Raw genomic sequence first — 21,794 nt, 5'->3', positions numbered from 1 at the left:
TGAGCGCCGTAGGAAAGAACAAATCTTCCATGTTAATATTTTAAAATCATGGAGAGACAGAGAGGCTTGTATAGCTGTAATGGAAAACACAAGAGTTGACTCCATGCACTTAGAATCTTCGGTAGGAATTTCCCCAGAGCTCACACCGGAACAAGCAGAGGAAGATAAAGAAATGGCAGAAAGGAAGAGAGATGTCTTTTCACCTATGCCAGGTAGAACTAGTGGAATAACCCATGACATAATCAAAGGGCCTGGGATAACCCTTAAGATAAAAATCATATAGAATGCCTGAAGCCAGAAGGGAAGCTGTAAAGGCAGAAGTTAGAAAAATGCTTGAGCTTGGGGTGATTGAGGAGTCTCACAGTAACTGGTCTAGCCCAAATCTGATGGCTCTATTAGGTTCTGCAACGATTTCAGAAAGCTAAATGAGATATCAAAGTTTGATGCCTACCCTATGCCGCGGGTAGATGAGCTTGTAGAAAGACTAGCCAAGGCCAGATTTCTCTCAACTTTGCACCTCACTAAAGGTTATTGGCAGATATTGTTATCTGAGCGCTCTAGAGAGAAAACGGCCTTTGCTACTACAGATGGCTTGTTTCACTATAAGGTGAAGCCTTTTGGTTTGCACTGAGCTCCAGCAACATTTCAACGGTTGATGGATAAGTTACTCAGACCTCATGCACAATATGCTGCTGCATATTTGGATGACAACATAATACACAGTCCAGATTGGGATTCTCATCTGTAAAAAGTAGAGGCTGTAATTGAAACCCTTAGAAAGGCTGGGTTAACAGACAATCCATTGAAGTGTACTATTGGCTTGGCTGAGGCTAAATACTTAGGTTATATTGTTGATAGGGGAGTTGTGAAACCCCAAGTAGACAAGATAGGAGCGATACAGAGATGGCCTACGCCACTCAGGAAAAAACAGTTTAGAGCTTTCTTAGGAATTGTCGGTTATTACAGACGATTTATTCCTCACTTTGCAACAAGGGCTGCCCCTCCCACTGATATTACTAAAGCAAAAAGTCCTGATACAGTGAGATGGAACAGCAAGGCTGAGGAATCCTTTGCAGACCTTCGCTCCGCACTTTGTCAACCACCTATCCTCATGGCTCCAGATTTTAACAAATAATTATTTTTTTGAAAAATGATGCCTCTAAGGTTGGGGGCTGTATTCTCACAATACATAGACAAAGAGGAATATCCAGTTCTTTATCTAAGTAGGAAACTTTTACCCCGTGAGCAGCGCTATTCTACAATAGAAAAGGAATGTTTAGCAATCAAGTGGGCTACAGAAATTCTTAGGTATTATTTACTGGGCAAGCGCTTTACTCTGATCACGGACCATGCCCTGTTGAGGTGGATGCACAACAATAAGGACCGTGATTCAAGGATAACAAGGTGGTTCTCGTCTCTCCAGCCTTTCAGTTTTGTGGTGAAACACCGGGCTGGCCTGTTACATGGTAATGCTTATGCACTATCCAGGGTGCATGTGCTTACAGCTATGGCCGCTTCACCCCAGAGTGTTCAGCTGGGGAGGGGGATATGTGACAGGGTGAGGGAAGGTGTGTACATTAGCAGGCGCTTAGAGAGAGCAACTAAAGAGTTAAATCTCTTAGGTCAGTTTCACAGCTGCTCCCTATTAAGTTAGCACAGGCCTTTATAAGCAGCTATCTAGGAATAGTATCTATTGCATATAATAGTGATATTTGTATACTCCCCCCGGAGATATCTATTTCTTTATCTATTTCCCTGAGATATCATTGGACATTATTAGGCACTAAATAAGTGGACAGCGTATTAATGGTACATCACATATTACACTATCACATATTGTCCCCATCAATTCTAATTACATGCATTAGAATAATGCACTAGATCGGCATATATTATATATATATACGATAGAGGCTTAACATGCTCAACTTTCTTTATCCCCGCTGAATCTAAACGGAGCGCTGGTGAAGCATACATCACAACAATATGCTAATTAGCCATGCGTTTGGGCTATACCAGAATTGACGTATACGTCAGCCCTGTAAATTGCGCTTGAATCCGCTATGGATCGGACAGCTGTTGCTTAGCAGCGTATGTAAAGTCATACACGGAAGGAGTTACCCCGCAAGTAAGATAATATAACCCAATAACATGATCATGTTAGCAATATATCCACCGTATGACACTATATGTATGAATTTTCTCTATATATGTAATGGCTATATATTTATTTTAGACTTACTAATTGATTCTGACCATATTTGAACAGTGTCCATACAGCTACGATAAGACTTATCAGGTGATTAAATTGCCATAACGACAGAGTGTTATGTAGATATCAGATGTATTACACTACAAAATACACATGTATAGCTGTTCTTTATCTGCTTGGTATATATTATACTAGATGTCTTATCCAAATGTGACTCACATAAGGCAATACCTGCAAGGATATATAACTTTGAATCAATATATTTCTATAATGTGACATATGTGGTATTATGAATAGTTTGATGGTATTTATGCACTGTATGTATTTTCCACTAGATTAATTTTGTTATGGGAATTCACTATGCATTTAATTTTACTTTTAGATTTGTAACCAGACAACTGTGATGCTGCCATGGAAACACAGTTTTGGCGCAATTTTTTAACCGTTTGATGGGTGGGGCTTAGCAAGATTCACTGTTACCATTTGCACATTGTTTGGTCTGAGGAAGGGGTCTGCGAACCCCGAAACATTACCACTTAATAAATAAGAATTATTTTATCCAAATCCAGTGAGTGCAGTCCCTGCTTGAAGAATTAATCTCTCTCTCTCTTATTACATCTTTTCATGCGACAACACTGAAGAAATTACACTTTGCTACAATGTAAAAGTAGTGAGTGTACAGCCTGTCTAACAGTGTAAATTTGCTGTCCCCTGAAAATAACACACAGCCATTAATGTCTAAATCGTTGGCAACAAAAGTAAGTACACCCCTAAATGGAAATGTCCAAATTGGGCCCAAAGTGTCAATATTTTGTGTGGCCACCATTATTTTCCAGCACTGCCTTAACCCTCTTGGGCATGCAGTTCACCAGAGCTTCACAGGTTGCCACTGGAGTTCTCTTCCACTCCTCCATGATGACATCACGGAGCTGGTGGATGTTAGAGACCTTGTGCTCCCCCACCTTCCATTTGAGGATGCCCCACAGATGCTCAATAGGGTTTAGGTCTGGAGACATGTTTGGCCAATCCATCACCTTTACCCTCAGCTTCTTTAGCAAGGCAATGGTCGTCTTGGAGTTGTGTATGGGGTCGTTATTATATTGGAATACTGCCCTGCGGCCCAGTCTCCAAAGGGAGGGGATTATGCTCTGCTTCAGTATGTCACAGTCAGTGTTCCCTCTAAGTACAGTTTTGTGAGCAGCCCAGCATTTAAACAGTTAGATATCCGCAGACTGCAAGGTAAGGTTCTCTTAATAACCGTTTCACTGCTGGGCCGCACACAGAACTGGCTTTAGAGGGAACACAGGTCACAGTACATGTTGGCATTCATGGTTCCCTCAACGAACTGTAGATTCCCAGTGCCAGCAGCACTCATGCAGGCCCAGACCATATAGGCAAGACACACTTGTCTGTGTACTCCTCACCTGGTTGCCACCACACACGCTTGACACCATCTGAACCAAAAAAGTTTATCTTTGCCTCATCGGACTACAGGACATTGTTCCAGTAATCCATTTCCTTAGTCTGCTTGTCTTCAGCAAACTGTTTGCAGGCTTTCTTGAGCATTATCTTTAGAAGAGGCTTCCTTCTGGGACGACAGCCATGCAGAACAATTTGAAGCAGTTTGCAGCGATTGGTCTGAGCACTGACAGGCTGACCCCCCCACCACTTCAACCTCTGCAGCAATGCTGGCAGCACTCATACGTCTATTTATCAAAGACAACATCTGGATATGACGCTGAGCACGTGCACTCAACTGCTTTGGTCAACCATAGCGAGGCCTTTTCTGAGTGGAACCTGTCCTGTGAAACCGCTGTATGGTCTTGCCCACCGTGCTGAAGCTCAGTTTCAGGGTCTTGGCAATCTTCTTATAGCCTAAGCCATCTTTATGTAGAGCAACAATTCTTTCTTTTTTTCCAGATCCTCAGAGTTCTTTGCCATGTTGAACGTCCAGTGACCAATATGAGAGTGTGAGCGATAACACCAAATTTAACACACCTGCTCCCCATTGACACCTGAGACCTTGTAACACTAGAGTCACATGACACCAGGGAGGGAAAATGGCTAATTGGGCCCAATTTGGACATTTCCACTTAGGGGTGTACTCACTTTTGTTGCCAACGGTTAAGACATTAATGGTCGTGTATTGGGTTATTTTGAGGGGACAGCAGATTTACACTGTTATACAGGCTGTACACTCACTACTTTACATTGTAGCAAAGTGTCATTTCTTCTGTGTTGTCACATGAAAAGATGTTTATATATACACATTCATACACACACATATATACATATACACATACACAGTGGTGGCAAAAATTGTGGACACTGCAGGATTATAGGAAATGTTTTGCACCAAATGCAATTGTTTATATGCTAATTTAAAGATAATGTCATGTAGAATTCAATGCAAGAAAAACAGAATGCAAATGTATGCAGTACAAAACGGATGTTAAGTGCAAAGCCCTACTGGCCAATCACAGTCCTTATTCTGGGGACCAATTATATGGCAGTAACTGCAATACATCTTGTGAGAGGTTGAGGAAAGTCAGTTTTACTGTTTGTTCTATAGAAAAAAAAATCCTGTTAGGGGTGTAAATGAAGCATGATTGTGTGAATATTGTTAGTATTTCTTTAAATTTATTGTGTATATATTAAGTACAGCAATGGTACCAAGGAAAAGAGTTGATTGGTCACCAACGAAAAGGACCAGGTTGTTTTATTACGTGAATCGGGTCTTTCTTATGCTGATATTGCAAGGCAAGTAGGTGGGTCAGTGACAACATCTGGTGTACGAAAGTGCCGTTTACGTTATCAGGAAACAATGTCACTGAAAAACAAACCAGGTAAAAGCAAAAAAAAGGTGCACAAAAGCAACTGATGACAGAAAAATAAAAAATATGTCTGAAGGACAGACAAATGTCATCTGAGGCTATCAGAGCCGAACTGTGTTCTACTGGTGTTTGTGACAGTTCCAGAACGGTAAGGAGCAGACTATCAGGTATGATACCAAGGAGGTAGAATTTCTGAGAAAAAAAGCCATATCTGAATTTGCAGCAGCACTAGAAACATAGCTCTCTCATATATATGCTATTTCTGAACAAAGTGGATCCCAGACAAGCTTTTAAAATCATTTGCGTCATGGTTGCACAAGCGGTATATAAAGTTTATGAAAAAGTTAACTATTTTGTTTTTTATATGATAGAATTTGGCCATGAAAGGGTGGCATGAAATATAGCAAAATGTCCCTAGATCAATAACTTGGGTTGTCTACTTAAAAATATATATAGTTTTGACATTTAAAAAACAAAAACAAGGCTCTATTTATGTTTAAATGGAGTGATAGCAGAAATGCTAAAAAGTGTCTGGTAATTTGGGCAAGTTCTTCTATGAAAGTCCCGGTAGCTAAAGGATTAAAGATTATATTTTGGGTTTCATGTCCTTTTAATGGAGGTAACCAGCTTCTACTGAGGAATACAAAAATTCACAGTAAATACGTAATGTGATGGCTGTCACATGATACAGGGAAATGGAAATCAACTCAAATTTGTCAGAAAAAAAACGCAACTACTCATTTGAAATGCAGAGTGTTATTGTATTATCTATTTACTATGCATTTTCTTCTTATGTATTACTACTGTATTTAATATTTTTATTAAACATTCAACGCATCTCCCTCTAATTATGGGTGTCGCCATTGTGGAACTCAGGTTTTACTGCGGGTATCTGAAGGAGAGTTTCTGCCCATGCTTATAAAATATATTTAGTGTTAAATGTCCCTTTGATTGCAGAGTAGTCTCCATAGGTAACTCATTGTTACAGCACTGACTACTGTTCAAGCATTTGTTTATGTATCATTATAGTGTGATAGCATACATAGAACTGAATTAGCTAGTCTGGTGGAATATCTTTCTGAGATAGATATACAGTATATATATATATATATATATATATATATATATATATATATATATATATATATTTATTTATTTATTTATTTATTATGTACACTGGCAATAAAGCAGCAAGGTCCTGCATTTTTATGCCAAGTGGAACAAATTAGGCACATTGTGAATTAGATTTTTATGTCCTGGATGAATACATTACATACAAACATCCCACCATCTTCCACTACATTTCTGTTAAACCAGTTTCAGGAACTGGTATTTCAATCTCATTTTTATGATTGCCCCATATACAGACCTTGGTGCTCTTGTCCTCTATAAAACAGGAGAAGATCAGACCCACAAAACCAACGTCCATCATCTGGTACATTGCCTGTGTTCGCACATCTGGAAATACAAGAATGCAACGTGGTAATCCTCATAATCACTCATATTTCCCATAACCCCTTTCATATGCACCTCACCTACGTGGGAGGGCCACACGGTAATGTGAGGGTGAGAGTGATACCAGCCAACCACCCTCATAGGACGTCCGGTAATCTCCGCCAATCTGTGCAGGGCAGTTAAGGTAGAACAGCCAGGTGGGAAAATAAATATTATTTATATTTACTTTCTCTAGCTGTCACTTAGATTATACATATATTAATAGACCAAGTTTATAATGGAGTGACTCAAGCTTATTCTACAGCTTCTAATACTTACTGATAGCTACCTGAAGAGATGAAATGTGTTGCTCTACGATTAACCCCAAGAGGCTTACATAGCTGTAAAAGAAAGCTCAGACTTTGGGGTATAATTTGAGCTAACTAGCATTAAGAAAAACAGATTTTAACAAATGGTGATACATCAGCCAGGACAGGATTGCTTCTATTCACATACTAAGGACAAGGGTAAGATACCTTACATACGGTCAGATTACAAGTGTAGCGCTAATAGTTACGCACAAGCGAAAAGGGGTTTCCCCTCGGTGTTTGTGCACGTTGGGTTTTACAGCTCGTATTACAAGTTGAAAGTAAACGCGATTGCTTGAGCATAATCATAATTAACGCTAGAATGATTACTGTGACTTCAAAGCTCTGGTTAACCGTTTCGTAAAACAAAAGAAGTGTCACAAAATACATCAAAAATACCTTAAAGTATAGTTACACTCATAACAACACTATCTAAAAAATTATTCACAAAAATATTGCACACAAATGTTATAAGGACTCAAAGATGTGAGGTCTTAGGTGATAGAAAAACAAACAAACATGCCAGGGCTTTAACGTTGAGATACATACATGTATGTATATGTTTATATGTGTAAATATGTCTGTAAATACAAATACATATGTACACATATAAATGCATTCAAGCCCTTTGCAGTTAAAGGGATAGGAAAGTCAAAATTAAACTTGCATGATTCGGAAAGAGCATCCAATTTTAAAACACTTTTAAATTCACTTATAATTTCAAATATATCTGTCTCTTGTAATTGGCTAACTAGATGTGTTCAGCTAGCTGCCAGAATTCATTTGGCAAAGGATAACAAGAGAATGAAGGAAATTTGATAATAGAAGTTAATTGAAAGTTGATTGAAATTGTATGTTCTATCCGAATCGTAAAAGAAAATTGAGGTTCTGTCCCTTAAAGTAGATGAAAACATGTAAAATCATATTTATGCAATATTTAATAAATTGTTATACTGTGTATTTACTGTAAATATCTAACATTCCAATGTTCTGCACATAGCAGAATAAGTTCTAAGTATTTGTAAAATAGATATATCTGTATATATCTATATACAATCATGTATATAGCGCAAAACAAGAAGCACTCCAGACTTCTGGAGTGCTTCTTGTTTTGCGCTATGTTAATGTTTTGACTAGCACCCGAAGCTACTGTTTCCCAAGATCTGGAGTGCACTTTGCTTTACTATACAATTATATATATATATATATATATATATATATATATATATATATATATATATACATATATATATATATATATATATATATACATATATATATATATATATACATATATATATACATATACACATATATATATATATACATATACACATATATATATATATATATACACATATACATATATATATATATATATATATATATATATATATATATATACACACACACACACACATACAGTACCAAAATATCAAATATATGCAGAAATATTTATGAATAAATAGAACATTCTTCTATGTGAAGAACATTGGAATGTGAAATATTCATATTTTCTTGTTGGGTTAGCGCACATGAGATTACAAGATCAGGTATAATCGAGAGTGGTGTGTTAGTTTTTTTTCTCTCTCTCTATTGACTTCTATGGGGGAATATGAGCATGTGATATTCGAAATTCGTCTTTTTGCGCATGTCAGGTTAGCACGCAAGCAACAACAATTTAATTTCAACTCATATTACGAGTGCAAAAATCTTACTTATAGCAGAGCGTCAATTAACTCTCCACCTGTAATCTGGCCAATAATCTTTAGCAGTTAAAGAATCCTTGGATTAACTACATATGCGGACAAATGGAATATTCAGATTTGTTTTGTGTACTTTTAAAATGGATTTATATGCTGTGAAATGTGGGTAGTTTAGAGGATTTATGTATTTGATTTATACTGTATGTGTAAATGTATTAAAAGTTGGTATATTGTGATTTAGCAAGCTCCTTTGCAGTGCTAATGTTGGTAATTATATGTAGCTACCTGAAGATGAAAAGCCTTTTTTCTCTGAGATCTATATTGGTACTACTTAGTGTAAACACAAACTGCCAAGTATTTCTTCTATCTAGACCATAGGTCCAAAGAAACCAAATGCAAAGGGTGCTACTCTGAGGAGATACTGGTCTCCAGTAGGTTCTGAGAATCGTCATCAACTCCAAGTTGTAACAGTGAATTGCTGGTGTATGCCTGGTTTTTAACTGGTAAACCACTATAGTAGTGGTAAATTCTAGTGTTTTTGAAATGCTAGGCTTTACCAGTGCTATAAATAAAAGGGGACTTTATGTCATGAAGTATTAAAAACTTCATGCTTACTTTATTTGCCGGCAGTTTATGCCAAACTGAGTGCCTCAGGCCGCCCACGGCTAAACGTTATTTTCTTAAAGGAACACTGAACCCAAATTATTTCTTTCACGATTCAGATAGAGCATGCAATTTTAAGCAACTTTCTAATTTACTCCTATTGTCAATTCAATTTCTGCATTCTCTTGGTATCTTTATTTGAAAAAGCAGGAATGTAAGCATTGTAGCCGGACCATTTTTGGTTCAGTACCCTGGATAGCGCTTCCTGATTGGTGGCTGGATTTAGCTAACAATCAGAAAGCGCTACCCAGGTGCTAAAACAAAGATGGGCTGGTTCGTAATCTTACATTCTTGATTTTTCAAATAAAGATACCAAGAGAACGAAGAAAAATTGATACTAGAAGTAAAATAGAAAGTTGCTTAAAATCGCATGCTCTATCTGAGCCATAAAAGAAAATTGGGTTTAGCATCCCTTTGATGAGGTGGTGTTTCCATCTCAGCCCATAGAGTACTAGCCATCCGGCATAATGCTGATTGACAAGCACGGCTATTGGCTAAGAGGTGGAAATGTCATCTAATTCTAATTGGAAAAAAAAAGTGTGGCTGGGCATATACATTAAAGGGATATTCCTGACAATAATTAAATGCACATAGATGAATTACATATTTGAATAGAAACATGTTTGCAATATACATGTATTGGCAAAAATGCTTCTTGTTAAAGTTATCACAGTTTTAGCGTTAGAATTTTTGATCTTAAGGGTAGCTAGATATTCCTAGTGCACCAGCATTGATATACTGAAGCTGCTCAGAGAGCCAGTGGGGCTTGTATCTTGTCAGCAATTAACAACTGGAGTAATTACCAGATGGTACGAGCACCTTAGGCTCTCTGAGCAAGTGCTGTGTTTAAAATGCTGGCGCACAGGGAGCATACTTAAATACACTTTTGAAACAGCTATAGCTTTTGTTAGAAACATTTTTGCTATTAAATGTATATTGCAAAAATGCTTCAATTCTAAAATGAAACACACTTGTGTGCATTCCAATTTTGGCTGGAATGTCCCTTTTATATAGTCCTTCATGCCATATGATGTATGTGCATATTCAGGCGGTCCATAACGAGTTAAAATACATCATTCATTTTGTTAAACATCATTTGAAGTTCTTATATAGTTAGGTGGCTTTTTTCTTTTTGAATAGGTCATCTTCCATGACCCGTACAAACCTAAGCATATAATCCTGCAGACCACCAGTCAATGCAGTTATGACTTTATATGCTCAAGCACGTTTATGCAATGAACAGACAGCACACAGAATACACACTTTGGAGGATATATCAGCCTCTATAGTTGCAGCTGACAACTGTTCGGGAGAAATTTCAACTCGATCCTTTCTTTTATCAGAACGCCGAAGGATGATGACAGAGTGTATGTGCACAACTTTTTGTGTATCCACCTGTAAAGGAATGTGACAATGACACTAAATAACTGCGATGTTCCAATAAGCATCAAACCACACACATGCTTGTTAACAAGGACGTTGTTACCTCTCCTATGCACAACCCCATAACCTCTTCTCTTTCTGTACTCAGTGAGTGAGTAACACAAACCAAGAAAGCATCTCCCTGGATATGGACAGCCTGCACCGCCATTTTTCCAGTTCTCTCAAGTCCTCAACAACACTCAAACGCCACTTCCTACTTCATGCCCATACATTTCGTCACTTCCGATACAAAAAATATATATATTTATATTTTTTGTGAACTGCCCAAAGCTAATTGTCGCGCCTATTAGTGATACTATTAATATCACTTCTGACCGATATTAGCGTGAGTTTAATAGCAAACTGTCAGTTTTTTTTTAACTGAAAATATAGAGCTATTACTTTGCGGGTGCATAAATAATGCGTCATTTCCGGCGCACGGTGTGTGGTACATAAAAGGTGATTATCGTCTATGTCAAAACCTACCAGGTCTGGTTGTAGATTTAGGGTATAAGGAATATATCCCGGTAGTCACATTTTAAAGTGTTATGTGAAGAAAATATTAAATATTGCACTCTGCAGCTACACATTAGTAGAGATGATCATATTACCAGAACCAGAGTTTTAAAGGGGCATTGTACACTAGCTTTGTCTTTGCATAAATGTTTTGGAGATGATCCATTTATACAACCCATCTGGGAGTGTTTTCGTAACTATGTATAGTTTTGCTTATTTTTTTTTTAATAACACTGCTGATTATATTCCTAACCAAGCCACAAAAATATCAGATGTAGACCCAGGTCTACAGAATCTTGCTGCTGCTGTTTGTCACTCTAAAGGGTCTTTTCATATATGGGGGGAGGTCTGCTTTTTTTTATATTTCCCAGCCCCTTTCATTACATAATCTTCTTTATAGTTATGTCTATTACATGCAGTTACATGAAAATTGGTGTACACTGACCCCTTTAAATGTTTATAACGACATGTTTTTGGCACTCTATATTTAAAGGGACAGTCAACACCAAAAACAAAGTTATGGTATTTGAATCCTTGCCCACTAACTACAGTGTAGAACATTATCCAAAGAAACTATTTTTTCCATGAGGGCAAAAAAAACCTTTCTCTTATATTGTTTGCTGTTTTAAAATGGCAGCCAAGCTACGCCTTTTAGGGACCTCATCATTTACAAAGGGGTTGTGGTTGTAACTTGGCTCCGTGTTGTGCACAACGATTCTTGCTTGAGCACAGTGAGTTGAGCATGCGCAGTGTGTGCAAGCTGACTGAGCCGGTGGTCTATCATTTTTTGCTACCCAGTTAGATTTTGCTACCGTGGACACTGCACATGTGCTAAGCACATCAGCACATTCCACAGATGATTCTGAAACATCTGTGGAATGTGCTGACGTAGTTAGCTCATGCACATTATCATGGGTGGCAAAATCTAAAGGAGAGGATCTTTACTCTCTGCATTCTATTTTTTTTTATACAGCTGACCAATTAGAGCAAAGTGCTCTGAGCTCCTATTGGTGGACTCCAGGAGTGGGAGCTAAAAGAGACAGAGGCAGAATGTGACCAAGTCTTTATTCTTGTGCTTCACTTTAGCAGAGACATAAATAAGATTATGATATTGCAGGAGAATGGAAATGTGATATGTGGAAATTATTTTAGTAGAATTGTATCTTCAAATTGGCACAGGGACTGAATACTCACAATAAAAAGATCTTAAAATTACGTATATTTTACTGTATTATATAGCCAAAGTCAGTCTAGCTGAGGGCGGGCAGGAGCACATTAGATTTTGCTACCCATCATAATGCGCATGAGCTAACTATGTAAACACATTTCACAGTGTCCCCGGTAGCAAAATCTAACAGTAGCAAAATTAATAGAACACTGGCCTTTTAGAACATGGAACTAAACTGTCTCATTCTAACATTAGATATAACAGAGGTATACTTGTTGGTAGACGGCCTATTTGTTCCCTTCTGTTCCTGTTTTAAATGTGCTGCACACCTCTTGTATTGTGCATGCGCAAAGCAAGTGCCCTCAAGCACGGAAGCGAATGTTAAACACACATTAGGGCAGGGGGATGTAACATTTAGGAGGAGTCTGGCGGCCATTTTCTAAACAATCAATGCTGGAAAGCATACCCAGTATTGACTGAATGCAAGGAATTACTGATCCTTGTGATAATGTATTATGGTGTCATCAGTGGGCAAGGATTACAATAAAGTAAGTCTCTTTTGGGTGTAGACAGTCCCTTTAAAGTGATTATAAACTTTCCCTTTGGAATGTTAGCAATATTTTAGGTGTAGATTAATTCATCAGTTGTAATGTACGCTTTAAAGGGACATTAAACTTCTGTGTACAACTACATTGCTACTACCATTATTATGTGATCTAACCTAAATTCCACTGTTATATGTTTCTTAAAGTTCATTAATATACTGTTTTAGTTAATAATAAGCAATTAGATCATTATTGCCTAAATTATATTTTTCTCAAAAATCTTGAAAATGAATAATAACATTAGCCTTAATCAACATTTGTTTAACTTGTTTTAAACCCTTTTCTTTCCAAGTCTTAAAAGCTTCAGTGGAGTATTCACCAATAACATTTATATTTCCACGTATCTGCAAATATTTTGACAATTCATTACACATACCTAAAACTTTAAACATTTTTGTCCAGGCGAGCAATGGGTAATAAAAAAACACTTTTACCTTTAACCACTTCTGGCATATTTGTAAAATTTAAAAGAGGCATTCTCAGCAACCATGGTTTCACTATATTAGATTCCAACTCATAGAAAATTGAATACTTTTTTTCTAATATCCACTCTATAATAATCTTAACCAGCATAGTCCAAAAGTACTGTAAAAAATGGATTCATCTAGGTCTAAAACTAATATAGAGTAACACAGTAGTTTATTATAACTTATTCTTGCTTTTTACCCTGCCACAAAAAATGTTTAATTGATTTATTTAATCTCCCTATGTCTTTCTCATATATTAGGGTTGTCAACATTTGTATTGGGTAAAGTAACCTTGGAAGAATTTTATAATTTTTAATATGTTGAAGTAATAGGGAGATTAACCCATCTTTTTAAATCTTCTGGTTTTTTTTTTAATTATAATTATTATTATATTTTCTATAGTATATCTGTACCAGTCTCTTGTATCTCTAGTTATTTTTATTCCTAAATATGTAAAGCCAGACTTCACCTCCTTGAAATCAAAATTGTCTCTATAAATTGCATAACATTTCTGATTTTGTTGTAATTAACTTTAAAACTTGAGAAGGAATTAAAAAGATCGAACCCTTTACTATTTTAATTGAGTTTCTGTCTGCATTATTGACAGAAGAAGAACATCATCTGCTTAGAGGGCGGTATGTATTTAAACGCCTCAATTTATAAAGCTTCATAATTTTCTTAACCATATTGCTATTGGTTCAATAACTAAATTTAATTTCTTTATATAACTTTATCAGTTTGGTCTCTAAACCATTTACCAGGACTCTAGCAGTTGAATCCTTGTATAAAGCTTGGATGCTATGAATAAATTTAAGTGCAAAATCAAACTTTTCCAATACTGTAAATAAGGGATCCTACGGGACATTATCAAATACTTTCTCAGCATCAATAATTAAAACTGCAGCGTTCTTATTATTAGTTGGTACAGCCTAAAAGGGACATTGTACACTTTTCTTTGCATAAATATTTTGTAGATGATCCATTTATATATCCCATTTGGGAGTGTTTTTGTAACAATGTATAGTTTGACTTCTTTTTAAATAACATTGTGCTTTCAGATTCCTAATCAAGCCCCTGTTTTATCTTAGTTTATATAACAAGATCAAGCACAGGTCTTCATAACTGTAAACTTTATTAAGAATGCTATACACACACACACTATGCAAGAGGCACTTCCTGACTCTACCATTGTGCACATAACAATAGGTTGATATGGTTCATACCAACTGATAATCTCAATATCACACATTTCCCTTTTTCTTTTCTTTTTAAACAACATAAAACTTAAAGTACATTTTTTTTAACTGTAGTCTATGTGAAAAAACTTCAGTCCCTTTTAACATTGTTCAATTAGACGATTAGATTTTTTGATATATCAACCTGATCTTGTTTGCATTGCATCACTGGCAGGCAAGTCAGTCAAGCTTTGCAAAGTTTCTCTGGCATCTTCATTCTCCAGCTGCAATGGAGTGTTCAATGTATCCTCACAGGTTTCCTTCACTACCGAATTGTTGTGAACTGATGGAATAGCCATCAAATGTCTACGATTCCTACGTAAACATTGCCCATCATTGGTTTGAACTACATACGATCTTGGAGAATATTGCTGGATAACTGTCCCTTCAGTATTCCAGCTGTTTGAACCTTGTACTTGCACAGGAGTTTGTACCTGAAGATTCTCCAAAGGCTTTGCAGCTCGGTCATAGTATTCATTCCTTTTTTCTCTGAGTTTCAATTTGGTTTCTATTACATGTTTTTGTGGGAACCTTTTCCAAGGTTTCACAACTGGTACTCGTGTGACCAGCTGTCTGCCAAACAATAATTCTGCCGGTGACTTCCCACATTTTAAAGGAGTAGCTCTATAGCTAAGAAGAGCCAGACATGGATCCTCGTCTGCATCTGTTGCTTTACAAAGTATGTTTTTCACTATTTTTACTCCAGCTTCTGCTAATCCATTTGCTTGTGGATATCCCGGGCTGGATGTTCGATGTTCAAATTCATAGGTACTGGCAAAAACCCTAAAATCTCTACAATTGAATTGAGGACCATTGTCTGATATTATTACTCTTGGAATGCCATGTCTCGCCAAAATTGCTTTTACTTTTTTGATCACTGTACATGCTGACTCATCTTCCAATAATGCTATCTCTGGGTAATTAGAGAAGTAATCCATTACTAAGATATAATGCTGATTTTTTAAAACAAACAAGTCCATTCTTAACTTTTCCCAGGGTGCCAACGGGAAGTCCGTATCCAGTATAGGCTCTTTAGGTAACTGAGGTCTGAATTCTTGGCAAGTCCGGCATTGAGTGATCATTGTCTCAATGTTTTCATTCATATTTGGCCAGTACAAAATTTCTCTAGCTCATCTTTTTGTCTTTTTTATACATGAATGACCTTCATGTAGGCTTTTCAGTATTTGACTTTGCAAACTCGCTGGTATAATTATCTTTTGTCCTTTCAAAAGTACCCCTTTTATCAAAGAAATTTCAGAAATGTATGGTCTATACAGTGATGGCATTAGTGTCTTAGATTTGCCACTAGAAACTGCTTTCTTCACTTGACTTAAAAGACCATCTGTTTCTGTAGCCTGTTCTATTGCTGCCCACATTGCATGACTAAACGGGGCTGTCTTCAAGATCAGATTGACGTGAACAGTCACCTCTTTCTGCAACTGTAAGTCCTCATTGTTAAGCTCGTGACAGAGCATCCGCTACCACCAACTCCTTGCCAGGTATAAAATCCAAGGTGAAGTCATACCTTTGAAGTCTCAGCAACAAACGTTGAATTCTTGGAGGTGCATCTATCAAGCCCTTTTGGTAGATGTGAATCAAAGGTTTGTGATCAGTTTCTGCTGAAAATACTCTTCCATACAAATAAACATGACATTTTTCACATCCGTAAACTTGTCCCAGTGTTTCCTTTTCAATTTGAGCATTTGATTTTTCAGTATCTGTCAATGCTCTAGATGCATAAGCCACAGGCATCCATCCCGAGCCTTGATTTTGAAATAGAACTGCTCCCAATCCATTTCTTGCTTGGTTTTACCCCAGATCAGAATATCATCAATAAATACGTTTGTGCCTGGTATTCGTTCAAGAAGTTGCTGCATGGTACTATGAAACACTTCTGGTGCTGAACACAAGCAGAAGGGCAATCGTTTGTAACAGTACCTCCCATAAGGAGTATTAAAAGTGCAGAGTTTCATGCTTTCCTCCTCCAGTGGAATTTGCCAAAATCCTGAGGATGCATCCAGTTTACTGAATACAGTTGCTCCACTTAGGTCCCCAAGCAATTCTGGTTTTGTTGGTAAATGGAAGTGTTCTCTTAAGATGCTTTTATTCAGTTCCTTGGGATCAATACAGATTCTGAGACCCCCATCCGGTTTTTCCACCAACACCATAGAATGAACCCATTCAGTAGGTGTCTTGATTTTCTTTATAATACCTTTATCCTCCATCCTGGCAAGTTCCCGTTTAAGACGATCCCTTAGAGCAACTGGAACATTTCGCATGGCATGCACTACTGGACGAGAACCTTCTTTTAGTTGTATTTTATGTTGCAGTGGAAGACATCCTATTCCTTCAAATACTGCAGCATAGTCTGTTAATAAATGTTCTATGTCCTATTCTTTATTAGTTCCATCCATGGCATTTACCCTTTTAATCAGTCCTAAAGTTTCACACATTTGAAGACCCAGTAGAGCTGGTTTGTTTCCTGGAACTACCAGAATGTTCATTTTATGCGTTTGATTTCCATATTCCAGGAACACACTGCACTTGCCAAGCACTGGGATAAAATCCCCATTATATGTCTTTAGTTTAACTGAGCTTTTCAGAAGTTCTGGTTTGTTCTTTAATTGGTGATACTTGCTCTCAGGCATCAAATTAGCTTGTGCACCTGTATCTACTTTGTAAGCAATATTAGTGCCATTTGTAATAGCTTCAATGACCCACTCCTTATCTGTAGCTTTGGTTAAGTCAAGTATTCCAATAAAGAATTCTTCTGATTCCTCACTTTCTTACTGGTCAACAATGTGAACCGTTTTTTTAGCTTTACACATCTTTTGAAAGTGATTCCTTTTTCCACATTTTCTGCAGATTTGCCCATAAGCCTGACATTGTCTTATGCCATGCTGCTTTCCACATCTGGTACATAGCCAGTCTGATTCAGGCTGAGAATTTGCTTGTTCCTGTGCTGCCTCTGAACTTTGACAAATTTCTACTGCCTTTTCCAGTGTTAAATCTTTCTCTCTGAGCAAGCGTTCTTTAACCCTTATATTTCTGCTGCCCATGACTAACTGGTCTCTAATTAATGAGTTACACATTGCTCCATAATTACATGATCTACTCTTCAGTTTTAAGTCTGTTACATACTCCTCAATAGTCTCTGTTTCATTCTGCATTCTACATCTGAAAAGATACCTTTCATAGGTTTCATTGCGTCTAGGTACACAGTACTGTTCAAATTTATCTAGAACAACCTGATAAACATCCCTTTCTTCATCTGTAAATGTGAAGGTGTTGTATACATCTATTGCTGCTGATCCTGCTACAGTCAGAAAAAGTGCAATCTTTTGTTCATCATCTTGCTCCTGAGCTCCTATAGCTCTAACATATAGCTGGAATCTTTGCTTAAACCTCTGCCATGCATCTTCCATATTACCAGTCATTTTCAATTCTGGTGGAGGGTTTAACTTTTCCACCTTAATGTTCTGAATTATGCAGTATTAATATAAAAGTCTGTAGTGCTGTTAGAATCAGTCAATTGTACAAGTTATGATGCACTTACTCAGTCCATGAGAAGAAGCCAGAGCCTTGACTCTCACACTTTCAATTTGCTGCAAAGATTTCTAATGGATTCCTCAGAGTCCTTGCTTGTCAGTTCAGATGGAAGCAGGGAACTCCTTATTCTGACACCATGTTTTATCTTAGTTTATATAAGGAGATCAAGCACAGGTCTTCATAACTGTAAACTTTATTAAGAATGCTATACACACACTATGCAAGAGGCTCTTCCTGACTCTACTATTGTGCACATAACAACAGGTTGATATGGTTCATACCAACTGATAATCTCAATATCACACAGCCCCTAAGTTTTTTAGAAGTCTACTGAAGTCTACAGGCTACAGCTTGTGTAATGGGTCTTTTCATATGCAGGGGAGGGGTGAAGTATCTGCTTTTCTTGTTTTCTCAGACCCTTTCAGTGGGTCTCCTAGCCTAACCTCATCAACAGTGCTAACTTGGGAGCTTCTAAGTTCGTTTGTAAAATATATTTACCTAGATTTTTATATCAGTAGCTGTGCATATTCTTCTTATAGTAGTGTCTATTACATGCAGTTATATGAAAATTGGTGTTTACTGTCCCTTTAATTTCTGTCTTGTGTAATATTTCTAATATGAATAATAATATTCAAACATTTTTACTTGAGGATCTACCAGCTATTAAGCCTGTTGGTCTTCATGTACTAAATCATTTATCACATTTTGTAATGTAATTACTAGAATCCTAGTTAAAATCTTGTAGTCCAAATGTAAAAGCACTATTGGTTTCTATGATTAAAGGACCAGTAAACACAGTAGATTTGCATAATCAACAAATGCAAGATAACAAGACAATACAATAGCATTTACTCTGAATTTCAAATGAGTTGTAGATTTTTTTCTAACACAATTTAAAGTTATGTCTATTTCCACTCCCCCGGTATCATGTGATAGCAATCAGCCAATCACAAATGCATATACGTATAGTCTGAGTTCTTGCACATGCTCAGTAGGATCTGGTGACTCAAAAATTTTGAAAAATAAAAGACTGCACATTTTTTTTAATGGAAGTAAATTGGAAAGTTGTTTACAATTACATGCTGTATCTGAATCATGAAAATTTAATAAAACCTGAGTGTCCCTTTAAACATTCACCAATTGTATTGTTGTTCCCTGGTTTAAGTATGACAGATAATACAATCAATAAAACTAGTATAAGGAAGTGAGATTTTATTACAAAAAGAGTTTTATAGTTACCAATGTTGAGAGTAATTAAGTCACAAAGTATCTTGTAGTATTCAGATGGTTATTTGTCTGGGCCTGGTATCTTTTTTATTTGCAAACTCTTGTATACGTTTCATACACTCGCCATGTTCTATCTCACTGTCTAACTCTATCTTTTGTTGAATAATTATCTTGAGAGATACATATTTTTCCAAAATTCTAGTTTATTTAATCAATGTATATCAGAATGTGCATAAATCTTTGAAAAATACATTCTTCTGATATTAATATAGCCCAAAATAGTAGTTAAACTCCGAATGTTCCTACACACTGCGGTCAAGGAAAGTGTTCAATGTGCTTAACAGGTGCTGAACCAATTTACACAGCAGTATTCAATATTAAGTACAATGTACTGATAACTGCAGCTTCAGTGGGTATACGTGACATTAGGTGCATATATGTTCACTCACCCCGCTTCACTGAACGATCGCCTCTTATGCCCGCCTTCCTTCTGTATGCGAGCTTCGGTCACACGGATCAGAGGTCTTACCTGGTGTAGTTAACCGATCCCTTTCCGCTCACACCCACTTCCACAACCGCGGACGCTGCTCCGTTCCGTTCAATTTCAGCTGTTAGGTTAGATTCTTTCTGTAAGCACTACCTCTACACACTTCCTTCTTCCGCCGCTCAGGTAATCTGGTACCAGGTAGCAAACTCCTCCTTGTTTGCAAATATAGACGATTCAAAAAATAAAGATCAGTCCAGACTGCTTAAAAAGTGACTTCTTTATTTCCATATTTCAATGCTTTTTTGATAAGTTGATAAACAAATGAGAGACATATACACACATCCAGGGAGGTGTAAGCAGGTTCGGTCTTATGCGTTTCGGCAGTATAGATACGCCTTAATCATAGATTGGTCATCATTGGTCTATGATTAAGGCGTATCTATACTGCCGAAATGCGTAAGACCGAACCTGCTTACACCTCCCTGGATGTGTGTATATGTCTCTCATTTGTTTATCAACTTATCAAAAAAGCATTGAAATATGGAAATAAAGAAGTCACTTTTTAAGCAGTCTGGACCGATCTTTATTTTTTGATTCTTCTGATATATCTTTAGTGTTCGTTTTCCTTTGCCCATTTATATAAAATTTTCTCTCTTGCTTACAGTTATATATTTTTTCCAGTTGTATATAAAATGCTCTCTCTTGCTTTGCAGTTATCTATTTATTATCGTTGATAAGAGATGGCTCCTTAAAATATTTGTTATAATTATTAGATAATTGTATTATCAATTGCTTTTCTCTATGTAATCTTTTCTTTTTAACCTTAATTTAGTATGCTATTATTTCCCCTTGTATAACTGCCTTAGATTTTTCCCAAAATAAATGCAAACTTTACCAAACTGTACCAAGTTATTTATTTCATATTGTTTCCATTCATCTTGGAGATATCGTTTACAATTTGAGTAATTGGAGAGGAAACTAGGAAAATAATGTTATGTGTTACTCTTTCTGCCATCTGACCAGAAGGATAGGCGCATGATCCGAAATTATAATATGCATTATTTCAGTATTTAAATTGTTTTAATTTTCCTGGAGATACATGTATAATCTTTACTAATTGGAGTTTGTATTCTCCATATATTACACAGTTTTAATAAATTTAGTATATTATTAAATAATTTTTTTTCTCTTTTACGGCTAGATTTGGAGTTTTGTCGGTAACGACCCGAAAATCTAACGCCGGCTTTTTTCTGGCCGCACCATAAAAATAACTCTGGTATTGAGAGTCCACATAAAGGCTGCGTTAGGCTCCAAAAAAGGAGCGTAGAGCATTTTTAACGTAACGCAGCTTCAACTCTCGATACCAGAGTTGCCTACGCAAGCGGCCAGCCTCAAAAACGTGCTCGTGCACGATTCCCCCATAGAAAACAATGGGGCTGTTTGAGCTGAAAAAAAACCTAACACCTGCAAAAAAGCCGCGTTCAGCTCTTAACGCAGCCCCATTGTTTGCTATGCGGAAACACCTCCTAAGTCTGCACCTAACACCCTAACATGTACCCCGAGTCTAAACACCCCTAACCTTACACTTATTAACCCCTAATCTGCCGCCCCCGCTATCGCTGACACCTGCATTTTATTTTTAACCCCTAATCTGCCACTCCGTAAACCGCCGCTACTTACATTATCCTTATGTACCCCTAATCTGCTGCCCCTAACACCGCCGACCCCTATATTATATTTATTAACCCCTAATCTGCCCCCTCAACGTCGCCTCCACCTGCCTACACTTATTAACCCCTAATCTGCCGAGCGGACCGCACCGCTACTATAATAAAGTTATTAACCCCTAATCCGCCTCACTAACCCTATAATAAATAGTATTAACCCCTAATCTGCCCTCC

At 37.0% G+C, this 21,794-nt stretch overlaps 2 protein-coding genes across 4 annotated transcripts in view; one reads left to right on the top strand and one right to left on the bottom strand.

Annotated features, from left to right (window-relative positions):
* Positions 1-10,861, bottom strand: part of BRCC3 (BRCA1/BRCA2-containing complex subunit 3) — a 45,992-nt gene extending 35,131 nt beyond the window's left edge. Inside the window, exons 1-4 of the mRNA XM_053698918.1 lie at positions 10,704-10,861; positions 10,493-10,612; positions 6,582-6,669; positions 6,416-6,504 (exon numbers count right to left, since the gene is read on the bottom strand). Of these exons, the coding sequence (XP_053554893.1) occupies positions 6,416-6,504; positions 6,582-6,669; positions 10,493-10,612; positions 10,704-10,808 (402 nt within the window). The 5' untranslated portion in view covers positions 10,809-10,861. The remainder of the gene's footprint in view (positions 1-6,415; positions 6,505-6,581; positions 6,670-10,492; positions 10,613-10,703) is intronic.
* Positions 10,862-11,071: 210 nt separating this feature from the next.
* CMC4 (C-X9-C motif containing 4) overlaps positions 11,072-21,794 on the top strand; it is an 86,433-nt gene continuing 75,710 nt past the window's right edge. Inside the window, exon 1 of one of the 3 annotated variants that reach the window (XM_053698915.1) lies at positions 11,072-11,098. The gene's annotated coding sequence lies outside the window, so the exon portion shown is untranslated. The other 2 variants (XM_053698916.1, XM_053698917.1) reach the window with 2 other exon arrangements.

The sequence above is a fragment of the Bombina bombina genome, chromosome 1 (genome assembly GCF_027579735.1).
Source record: "Bombina bombina isolate aBomBom1 chromosome 1, aBomBom1.pri, whole genome shotgun sequence".
NCBI lineage: Eukaryota > Metazoa > Chordata > Amphibia > Anura > Bombinatoridae > Bombina > Bombina bombina.
Note: the sequence above shows the minus strand (reverse complement) of the source record. Positions and strands in the feature narration are given on the sequence as shown.